Source organism: Ananas comosus, linkage group 10 (assembly GCF_001540865.1).
Source record: "Ananas comosus cultivar F153 linkage group 10, ASM154086v1, whole genome shotgun sequence".
In the NCBI taxonomy this organism is placed as follows: Eukaryota; Viridiplantae; Streptophyta; class Magnoliopsida; order Poales; family Bromeliaceae; genus Ananas; species Ananas comosus.
In genome coordinates, this window is record NC_033630.1 from 138,487 (window position 1) to 149,898 (window position 11,412).

Here is an 11,412-nt window from a genome sequence, read left to right on the forward strand (position 1 = left end):
GGGTTTAGAGGAGCACTACGGACCGTCCGATAGGGACAGATCGGAGGGCGATTAACTGGTCAGCGTGGACAGAGTTAGAGCCACAAACGACGGACCGGATCCAAAGGTGGAGACAGAAAGAGCGTGTGGTGATGCGGGCCGTCGGATCAGACGCTGATCTGGTGGCGGGCGGGTGAGTCGGTTTGTGTACGTTGCATCGGGACCCTTTTTTGGAGGATTTTTTTTTCGGGAAAGATGAAGGTAATCTCTTTCCCGTGAGATTAGACATTTTATTTTAATAATAATATATTTGTGATCGTGATAATAGGTGCTTAGTGAAAGTTATTATTAATCTACAACAGCCAAACAAATACTTGCTCCTGTTGGAAGAATATTTCAAAACGATTCTTTTCTATTTATTTAAAAAGTAAAAAAATTAATAAATTTTATCTGAACTACGAATCATTTATAGACTTAGTTATCTAATATTTCAAAATTTTATTTTTATTATCTAAATTTTTTAATTTATTTAATTTGAATTAATCAATTAAATTTGAATGTGTTATTATAATATAATGTAATTATTACGCGTCTTTGCCCGCAGCATCAATTTGTACATTTTGACTTGAGCATTTCTTAGAAGAAAATTGATATCTCAATTTTTGTAGGGTGAATTGCAGATGAGGTGGGTGAGTGTGTCACGTGCAAACATGTTGAGGAAGAGGAGTGGGTTAATAATTCATTTGTCCCTCACTCCCGTCGGGGTCACCTTAGGCCATGACGGGAACGGGACAGTGGACAAGTATCCACTCGAGCAATAATATTTTTACACCCAAAATTAGGTATATTTTAGATTGTCTAAATTTTTGAATGAATTAAATGTACTTTCGGGTAACGCACAAAAGAGCAATTTTCTGTCAACATGGGTCGACTTTCGAAGTAGCAGTAATTTCTTTCTTCCCCCGCACTGTTCAAATACTTGTCATTAACTCTCCACACTGCCACTGCTAATAAAGAGAAGAGAGGAAAACAATAAAAGCAGCTTTAACAATTTGGGGAAAAAACAGCAGGGAAAAGGCTTTGCTCTATTGAATATAAACTATACACTGGTTATCACTTATCAAAACTTAAGTTTATGAACATGAACATATTGATTGTGACAAAGACAAATGCATATAGTAACAGTAATCTCTAAGCATACTATCTATCGTATATTGAGCAAATAATAATAATAATAAAAAAAAAGAAATAAATTGTTCTTTTCAATATGGGTTTCTAGAAATCTTTCTTTTCACTGTAGAAATGTGAGGTTCATTTATTTATTTTTTTTTTAAAAAAAAAAACATGTATCAGATGTACCAAGTGCTTGACTTTGACTATCCTTTGTAAAAAAAAAATAAACATAAAAAAAAAGCGAGAGTCAATAGAAAAGTAAACATAAAAAAGAGTGAGAGTCAATACAAAATCGTAGCTCACCTTTTCTGCCGAAATCACAGAGGCAGCCCATGATCCATATGCAGCAACGCCCAGAGAAAAAAACAGAAAAAAAAGAAAAAAAAAAGCAGAAGAATTAGGAGCTCCCTTCAGTCCAAAGCAAGCAAAAGCAAGAAGTGCGGCAAGCAAAAAGATGGCTTGGCTTCTGCTTTAGGCTGGAAGGAGCCCCTGCTTCTGCTGCTTTGAAACGGTTTAACTCCATCAGCCAGATCCATTAAGAGGAGAGCAGAAGCAGCAGCAGCAGCAGCAGCAGCAGCAGCAGCTGCTTGTGGGAGGGAAGATGCATATCAATTAAACAAGGATTAGAGAAGAAGTGAAAGCATCGGCATAGCATACCATACCAATTCTCTTGTGTTTAAAGGGCTGCCCATCCCTTTCATACTTCCTTTTCTGCATCTTTTCCTAGCTTACCCGTGTCTAGCTAGCTATATGGTAAAGCTCTTACAAAAATTGTGCATTACATTGTATCATACGTTTTAAGGCTCTTCGAGTCTTGACCAGTTGTTGCACATGGCACCAACATATATACTTAAACTTTTGATTTTTCAACTAATGATCAAATGGTATGGTTAACTTAAACAGCAGCATTTCCCCCGAATAATTTAATATTTCTGCACAGGAGAGGAGTCGAAGCATTGATGGTATGTTCTTTATGCTTTAGCATCAATATCAAAAAACAAACAAGAGAAACAAGAGAAACAGGAGTAAGACGCAAAACAAGACGTCAGTCGAAATAAATACCAGTTCACTTAAATTAGAATTCCAGGAAAATGTTAGATCTGAGTAATAAAGTCGAACAGAACAGTTGGGCAAATCAGTTAGCTGAGCGGTCCCAGCTACCGCAATTCGCCAAAGCAATAAATATTCGTTCCCCCTGCAATGTGAAGTTGCTTTCCTCTCCTTTTGTTTTTGAGTAATAGGTATCTCATCCTGCCAATTGGAAAAGGAACTGCGTCCTAGTTTCCTTCTTCAGGGCTCGTATCCTTTTGTGTCATATTAAGCTTTAATTATGGGGCTCTCCTTTCCTCTTCATCATTTGACGTGGTAGCATTCTTGTTTTATTCTCCCATGAATCCGATTCCCTCCTAAGCTTATCTCTCAGTCCATCTATGTATGCAACAATACAATGGGGTATTTAATATTTATGGCATCGTAATCTAATGAACTATATATGTTAATTAAGTTGGCAAAATAAGAATTTTTCGCCTGGGACTGACTGCGGTGTAACTAAACCAGCTAGACTTCGGCAGATAGAGGTGCCTCCAAAACCCGAGTTTTGTGTAGTCAAACAAAAGTAAAAGTCGGCAGAAAAGGATATTATGCCGCCGACTTTATGATCCCGTTAAAATCTAATTTCCTCAATTAATTCTCTTTTATGGCAATGTATATGTTAAATCGTTTGATCTTGCGACTGCAAACCAAAACATGGAAATGTAGTCAATTCGAACCCCTAAACCCTAAGTAGTTAACGGTGGCAGGTCTTATCGGCTTTATACCCCTTAAAGTAAAAGTGTTCTGTTGGCTTGTTCTCAAGAAGAGGCCCCTAACGGCGGAAAACCTAGCAAAGAGAGGATGGACAGGGGCCACAACCTGTGTGCTATGTGGGGTGGAAGAGGAAACGGTGGACCACCTATTCACCCGGTGTGTTTTCAGCAGATTCATTTTAGTGATGGGTCTGGAGAACGTTCAGTCTAGAGATCTGGGGAATGACGTGATCTCCGTTTGGGACAGGTGGATGGGTAGGAAAGGAATACACTATTTGAGAAACAGTCTAACCGAATTAGTAGGTTGCTGGTGCATATATCTCTCTACTCCGGTCATATGCTTCTTTTAACTATTAAAGCTTTATGCTTTTTTTAACTACTAAAGCTTTAAAAATCTAAGTTACCAGCCTCTCTCTCTCTCTCTCTCTCTCTCTCTCTCTCTTTCTCTCTCTCTCACACACACACACACAGAATCAGAATTCTTCTTTTGAATCTGTAGAATGATCACACATACCGACTGTCCCTAGAGCAAGTGGCAAAGGGCTTGGTGGTTGGTACCCAAGACCCAAGTTCGAATCCTAGTTGATTCACATTTCCAGCTAAGTTTATTTCTAAATGAAATAAACGAAGCGGGTAGCATGCTCCCTATCTCTCAAAAAAAATCTGTAGAATGATCACAATTTAACCTGGTCTTCTTGTTTTAGTCTCCCATGGGTCCAATTCCCTCCTTTACTTTCCTCCGTTAAACTTAAGATCCACCTTAGCGACTGGTGAAGTAGGAAGTAGCTAATTGCTTTAATTTGTCTAATTAACGAAGGTCATCATTGTCTTTATATGCAGATGGAAGACATCAGGTTGCTGCCTTGTGGTGTTCTAATATGGATGGCCAGAAAATCTCTGACCATTCAAAATAAAAGATAACAGATATGACCAAACTACTTATGAATACTAGCACATTGGCTTAAGAGGGGGGGGGGGGGGGGGGGGGAGNNNGGGGGGGCAGGAATGAACTTCGAAAAATCCTCAATGCAGTTCTTACCATCATCTGTCATTCATTAATAGATGACAGCAATCTGGGTTTCTTAAGCTGCGAGACTAGCGGAACGCATATTTCTTTGAAAAAGCCCTTTGCTGCATAGTTTCTCTATCTCCTTTTTTTTAAATCTAATTCTGTCTCAGATTAATATGATCTGAATTTTGCTACTCAGGGAAGAAAACACTGAACTTTGAAAGGAATGACTAGGAAGATATGAATTTATATGAGTTAAATCAGACCTCAAATCCAGCTCTTGACCCGGCAACTGAGAAAGCTATCTGACACTGGAGCCTTCATAACTAACAACATAATGAGAAAAGAAAAAGTCTAAATAGCAAACAAAACAACTAGCTATTATGTCTTCATTGTCTTGTAAAAGGTTGCTACCTATCTTATCTTTCTCTATAAACAGTTGAATCCCTATTGGTCCCTCCCTCTTCTTCCCCTCCATTTTAATTAATCATGCAACTTTTTTTTCTTTTTTTTTTTGAGAGATAGGTAACACGCTACCCGCTTCGTTTATTTCATTTAGAAATAAACTTAGCTGGAAATGTGAATCAACTAGGATTCAAACTTGGGACCTCGGATATCAACCGTCAAGCCCTTTGCCACTTACTCTAGGGACGGTCGGTAATCATGCAAGTAACTTAGAATACTTCAACTACAAGTATCACAAAATCGTCGCCTCTACCACACTGAACTATAGAAGATGCGCAAAGGACAGGACTAAAGCAGCAATAGACCAAAAGATTATGGATACTAATTATATTTCCGGGTTTAAGCCAGTGGAGTACCTATTGCAATCAAATATAAACAAATAGAATAGGCGATACACATTATTGGAAGCCTTATGGTTGTCCTCCAACGATTGTTGGCAACGTAATTGAAGACATTTAAGCATCTCCCACTGATGTCCAATAAGAGTGAAACAATACATGTAGGGAAAATGGTCCTAATGGAATGATTGAAGCTTGTGCTCACCTTATTCAGTTCACTTTGTCTACAGCAGTTGACCATAGAAGTAGAGACACACCCTCTATGAGCAGGTTACTGGTCGGAATCCATCAAATTACAAGTTCGTTTTCCACAAACTATAAATATAGCACTGTCTAAACTGCATCTTCCTTGTAAAGATGGTTATTGTCATCCTAGAAAAAGTTGGCTTTTGCCAAAATGAAATTAGCCGCCATTTACGTGACAATCACAGCCAACAAAATCCAGTAAAGAGTTTCAAAAGGCATGAGACTTAAACTTTTAAAATTTAAAGCATGTTATGGAATATACCAAAAAAAAATAAAAATCAAATGAGGAGGGGGAAGACACCAGTAGGCAATTATACTAAGGTACTGATACTTGTTTAGTTGTTTCTGACAAAAATGGAAGTTAGAGGCAACCTAAGGGGAAAAAAAAGGGGATATAGAATGATGCAGGAATAACATTGTCAGTCAAAATGAGCAGATACCTATTGACTGAATATTTCAGCAAGCTTTTTCTGGAGGTCAACTTCTTCATATTCAGCATCATCACCATTGTGGGTCTTGGATAGAAAACTATACTCATATTTCCCATAATCTTTCTCGACATTTCCATTAGCAATCTGTTCATTCCCTATGTCTGACAAGACATCACTTCCATTATTTCCATCAATCGATTGAGGCCTTTTCTTACCCTTCAGAAGTTCATTCAATGGTTTGGGCCAGTCAAAATCATTAGACAAATGGCTTCTTGAATACTGATGTATGTTGATCGCAGACCCGCTGCCTTTTGAATTGCCTCTACCATTCTCTTCTTTAATCTGCGCGAGAGTTTTTGGACCAGAGAAGTCGGCAGTAACTACAGCAGATTTCACCAATGGAGATGTGAGCTTAATATCTTTGTCAGATCTGGAAGAATGATTCGTGCCTCTCCTCCTATGTGCCTTCTTCCTTCTCTTCTTTCGAGGTTGCTTAGGATACAAAGGTGAAATGGTTGCAATCTTCGGTGATTCTAAAATTAACCTACGACGATGATGCCAACCCATTTCATGCCTAACAAGTTGGGCCCTACTGTCATAACCTGGCCAAAATGAATGCAGGATCTCTGAATCAGGCCTACTCCTTTTCCTCAAATTGCCCTGAAGATCCCCACCATCTCGGGCATCATTTTCATACGCCGTATACAGAGGTTTCCTTTTTCTACAAAGCATTCGCTCTGATATCTTCTCCCTACAGAACTCCAATTCTCTTTCATACAGACCCAAACGATCGTAAGAGTCATATAAGAACTCATGATCTGGGAAGTCGCTCTTATCATAACCAGCTAACTCCTGAAAATCATCTGAAAAATTATGACGATAAGGAATCTTTGACTCTCCTTTCTGCGCCAATTGGTTTTCAGCATCATCTTCATCAGCTAATTGTTCTGATCCATCATCCACAAGCACATCAAATCCTGGAGAAGCGTCTAGGTTAGTAACATCTTCCGTGTCAGAACAATCTTCTGCTAGTTCCTCAGAACTCTGATCTGACCAGAAATGTGAACAACTCTCAGGCAAAGGAATAGCATGTTCCTTAGATTCTGGTATTGAGTCAACAGAGAGGGCTTTTTCTTCCAAAAGAGGGCATGGTTCTGGCTGTGGAGACACCTCTTTGCACTGATTTTCCTCGATAAGCTCAGATGTGTCCTTAGGTCGAATTATAGCGGGCAACTCTCCTGATGGTGGTACCTTATCCTTGCAAGCAAAAGCTATTTTACCCATGGAGAGACCTGTAGTGGCTTCAGGAGCAACTCCTGAAAGCTTTGGAGCAGGCAAAAAGTCATGCAGAAAAAGGCATTGATCACCTTTTATGCAGTGCACATGACGGTAGAAATAGCACGGGATGTTTGCCTTGCCAGAGGAAAGAGCACCATATGATTGCTCAGAGAGAGGTCTTGAGGAAACTTCAAAAGGCTGCAAGAAAAAGAATTGATCGGTAAACTTCATAAATGAAACAAGAGCATAGATATTACAGCATAAGTTGGGGTAAAATGAGAAAAAGAAAAGTCAACAGTGAAGTGCCATTGATACTAAAGTTGACTGGCTGTATAAGGCTATATACATTTATCACTATACTGCTTTTAGCACTTGAGCTCATCAATTACATATAATAAACTTTTCAACAGTGGAATTATGTCATAGTGCTAGCAAAAGTTTCTTGTCAAAAGATGCAGACTAACTTGAAGCGAAAGGCACTACAAAATAAGAGTGAGTAGAAAAGAAAGAATAGAATAAAGAGAGTGGCAAAATATAAGACTCCCTATTTCTGGTCTAGGAAAGTACTCATACAGAAATGAATGCGAAAAAAAAGGAGGATTCATATAGCTGAACCCAATTAGTTAGGCAAGGAGGATTTATTGATCTCTGTTTAAGCTGTACATTGATCTCTCTTCTAAGAGTTATAAGAAAAGGAGGAGAGCTTCCTGCGCCTTGCTATTAACAGCACCTAATTTTTTTGTAGTTGAATTACAATATAATATTAATCATCGTTATTTCTTGAAATATTCTTAAAATTATATAAATACCATCTCCATGTATGAGGATCACTAGTTCACTATTGAGTGCTAAGCAGAAACACTATATTGGAGACATGTCTAACAGTTGAAAAAGGAAGAAAGCATAATCTATATGATGAATGCATAATGACAAACCAGCCTTTATAAGGAGTATCTAAGGTTATAACGATAGCACTTTGAAGAACATAGGAAGCATAGATCAACCTCCTAGCATGCATTACACGACCAAATGATTTGGCGAGTATTTGCCAAGCATTAATAAAGGTTAAATATCACTAAGAACAAGATACATTTTACCGTTAGCCTGCACATGATTTTCCATTGCTAGAGCGTATTAAAATGTGAGTATCCGAAAAAAGAATCTAAACAAGAAGAAAACAAAACGAAAACTTACTGGGTGTCTAAAGCCACAGTTAGGGTTAAGGCAATTTCCTCTCAACCAATACCAGCAATCTTTCGGATTAAGTCTGGCACTTTCGCTGTGACGGTACTCACATCGACTCCCCTGAGATGAGAATATGGAAATAAACTTCATAAGCTATCTTACAATGTTAATGGTGTCAAAGAGAAAACAACGAACACTGTCTTCTATAAAAAATATGAAGACCCTGGTAATGGAATTTGTCAGCTGAGTTGTATCATCTCTCAAGCAAACAAACATTCTTAAATGGAGAGTAAAAAAAAAAAAAAAAGGACTGAAACAATCATAAACTGAAAATCACAGATAATTCTCATCGCAGGTTAAAACACGTATATAAGTTGCCAAAACCCTAGAACAAGATAATGCTCATCAGTGGAGAGCTATATCAATTTCCCACTTCAAGATATGTTACTACTAAATCTATAACATCACCTCAAAAAGAATAACCCAAAATCTGCCCAATTCCTTTGCAGTAACTGTAGATGAACTAAAAACTGTACTAACACAGCTTAGCAAAAGCTTCGTGAAAGGGTAAAAGAAAATATAGTCAAATAATCCACTATAAACAACAATAAACTTGTGCGAAACAGAATCTATCACATTCACTGCGACCTAACAAACCCTAATTCTCCGCTAATCAAATCAGAAAATAAAAAGGCTAAGTAAGACATGAAACAGAACCCTTAAAAATTCAAAGAACAACATGCTCATTCATAAGTATTAAGTATAAACTACAAATTAATTCGAAAAAATGGAAACAAATTGGAAGGCGTGAGGGAATGCCAGTAGAGAACCTTCTTGCAGGTGAAAGGGGAAGCTAAGAAATAGACGCAATCGGTGTTCCTCTTCCGAATCTCCTCCATTGATGACCTCTCTCTCTCTCAGAGAGGAGACGATAATCGAAACGAGTAGCGCCTCAGTGAGAGGTGAGAGGCGAAGCTATGCGATGAAATTGAAGAAGAAGAGAGGAGGAGAGAGGGCGACTCGAAGAGGCTTCGCTCCGATTCCTGGGGCTTCATATGATCGCGCTGTTCATGTGATATATAGACGACAATTCCGGGTATCGGGTGCATTGCGACCCTCGACCACCCTCGCCGCGGGAATTCGAATCGTGTAAACAAAACAATATGGGGAGCCAATGCGGCACGGATATGGCACATCAAAGTAGTCCATGCAGCTTTAAAATTCGTTTCAAATTTGTTTGATAATCTTGATGTAGAAAAGTATGGACAACACCCTGAAAGTGTACACCATTTTGCAACAGAAGTGGGCTCCTATTCAAGCAATTTTCTCTGAGGTGTGTGTTGGCAGTCAGGCAACTAATTCCTTTATCTGAGGTACTGATTGAAGCTGCAGTAATTCTGCGACTTCATTATTCCATGCACATTGCAAAGTGAGTTGAAGCTGCAGTGAATCTGAAATTAATATGTTTCTCTCAGGCTGAAGAAGAAGGCTCACGTAGGAAGCGGGGAGGTACACTCCCCTTGTAAAAGAATCTGCAGACACTTTTCACAAAGGCTTCTGCTGGCAGTACAACTTATCACCTGATTTGCTGCCTCACTGGAGAATAATATAGTGGGGATCTCCGATGACCTATACTTTGATTAATACAATCATGACACTTCCATGCTTCGATTATCTGAACACCACTCACTTCAGAGGACAATCTCGATATGTTAAAATATACACAAGGAATCTCTAGATATAAGCTCTAACACAGGGCATGCTGATTTTGAATGTAATAAACTCTGAAAGAGACAATTGCTAGACAACATATAATCTGAAAACTGAGTACTATCTTCTGCTCCGCTAGCATTGTTATTGATTTTACAGAAAAAGACTGAAGATCCAAGAAAAAAAAAAGAAAAGAAAAAGATCAACAGACACGTTCTAAAATACCAAATAAACTACAAAAAATCACGATAGTTTCAAAGAAGACATCACGTGTACATGATTAATGGAAGCAACCATTCCATGTTAAGTTGGAAGATCTAGCAAATGTGGCAGCTCTTCCGACACGCTCCATAGTAGTCAGGAGTGCCTGCCATGAAGACTGGATTCCTCTGGCATTCCCCAATTGCAGCCCACCGCGGACAATTGTCATCCTCATCTGTGCACTCAACGTCACTGGAAGCCGCCAGAGACTTTGTGGCATTTGTGGCGCTGAATGCTCCAACGTGGATATATTTTGTTGCGATCCATTTCTCTCCATCAAGCACCTTACAGCTGCCGTGAAGACTACGCTCATCAGGCGTAGCATCAAGATTCAAATTGAAAACTAGAAGGGCATTGCCCTTCACAATATTCACTGCATAGCCAGTCACAGCACATTCTGACCGTGTCTCATCCTTTTGTTGAGTGTTTTTTACCTGTTGGATTGAAAAGAATGAGATAGTTTAAGAAGGAAAAACAACAACTGGAGCATACTACTGGTTATATACGGGCTACAGATGTCCGTGCTTTACATATGAACCCAGAACCGCTCAAGAACAATAGCCATGAAGAAAATTCCTTGCATCTCTATCCAAAGGCTTAAAAATGTGAAGTCACTGATGACTGCAGCAACTGGAGGCGCTTATAGGGATAAATGTTCTCACCTCAGAGTTCGGGAAGACTGTTTCACCACCATGAGAAACATCAGAGAGATATAGTAAAATTGTTGCAATTCTATTCTCACCAGACACTACCTCGGAATTATCCCGATAGTAGTCGAAATGTGGTTCGTAGCTTTCATTAACTCCATAGTGCAAAATTTGCATGTCTTCTCCATTTTCTGAGAGACCACAAGAACATTGTTGGAAATTAATGAAAAATGACCAGTTTGAAATTTGAAGTCAATGACATTCTAAGTTAAAAAGCAAAGGGAACTAAAATTTTATCTGGTAAGACAGAGAGGTACCTCTAGGAAGAAAGGTCCATAATGATATTCTTTCCTCAATCTCTGAGATAATATCATCCTTACAAACAAGAGAAAATAAAAAAAATTAGCAGGGTGAGTTGAAGTAAAAAATTAAATAAACTAGCTTAGAAATTAAAATCTAGTTTGACTGTTTTTTGATCCTAAATACAGATATTTGAGAAATGCAACCAAGATGATTAAACAACTAAGAGAATTAAGCCTACAACACACATTAGAACCTTGCTACTCATTTAAAATCATATGTATCCTTCGAAATCAAATGATAAGGTAAAAGGTGCATTCAATAGAATTAAATCACACTTCCATTTAAGGCTTTTATTCATTCAGATGGGTAACAGGACTAAAATCCCTGTTGGTCGATGAAAAACCATTTTCGAGCCATAGAAACAAAGAAAAGAAAAAGTGTTTCACAACCAAAATTCGAAAATTTCTGGCTGGATTGGGAAGCAAAATGGGCTTGCGGACTCAAATTTAAAAGCTCTGCCTTCTTGCACATCTCTACTTGAGTAGCACTCTGCAAGCTTCAATATTTTTTTTTGGGGGGGGG

At 38.5% G+C, this 11,412-nt stretch overlaps 2 protein-coding genes and 1 long non-coding RNA gene across 6 annotated transcripts in view; 1 reads left to right on the forward strand and 2 right to left on the reverse strand.

Annotated features, from left to right (window-relative positions):
• Positions 124-2,052, forward strand: LOC109716721. The gene is made up of 2 exons (XR_002218019.1): positions 124-240; positions 648-2,052. It is a non-coding gene; the product is annotated as an uncharacterized LOC109716721 (long non-coding RNA).
• Positions 1,716-9,569, reverse strand: LOC109716718 (zinc finger CCCH domain-containing protein 34-like). Of its 4 annotated transcripts, XR_002218018.1 has the most exons (5): positions 8,740-9,569; positions 7,919-8,029; positions 5,456-6,922; positions 4,975-5,155; positions 1,716-2,580 (listed from the first exon to the last, which is right to left on the reverse strand). XR_002218018.1 is itself a non-coding variant. In XM_020242268.1 (4 exons), the coding sequence occupies exons 1-3, from the start codon at positions 8,806-8,808 to the stop codon at positions 5,456-5,458; spliced, it is 1,647 nt and encodes a 548-aa protein (XP_020097857.1). In that variant the 5' UTR covers positions 8,809-9,569; the 3' UTR covers positions 2,139-2,580. The 4 variants fall into 4 exon arrangements, 3 of the variants coding, with proteins under 3 accessions (XP_020097857.1, XP_020097859.1, XP_020097858.1); XM_020242268.1 differs by lacking the exon at positions 4,975-5,155 and having other exon boundaries at positions 2,139-2,580; XM_020242270.1 differs by lacking the exon at positions 1,716-2,580 and having other exon boundaries at positions 4,669-5,155.
• Positions 9,722-11,412, reverse strand: part of LOC109716588 (probable prolyl 4-hydroxylase 6) — a gene marked incomplete at its 5' end in the record, with an annotated part of 3,624 nt that continues 1,933 nt past the window's right edge. The window contains 3 exons of the mRNA XM_020242119.1: positions 9,722-10,314; positions 10,543-10,718; positions 10,845-10,902. Of these exons, the coding sequence (XP_020097708.1) occupies positions 9,937-10,314; positions 10,543-10,718; positions 10,845-10,902 (612 nt within the window). The remainder of the gene's footprint in view (positions 10,315-10,542; positions 10,719-10,844; positions 10,903-11,412) is intronic.

Coding starts and splice junctions, on each gene's coding strand:
- LOC109716718 (XM_020242268.1), bottom strand. CDS start 8,808: ATGGAGGAGATTCGGAAGAGGAACACCGATTGCGTCTATTTCTTAGCT. Junction 8,030..8,739: donor CCCCTTTCACCTGCAAGAAG/GTTCTCTACTGG, acceptor TTCTCATCTCAG/GGGAGTCGATGTGAGTACCG. Junction 6,923..7,918: donor ACTGTGGCTTTAGACACCCA/GTAAGTTTTCGT, acceptor TTTTTCTTGCAG/CCTTTTGAAGTTTCCTCAAG.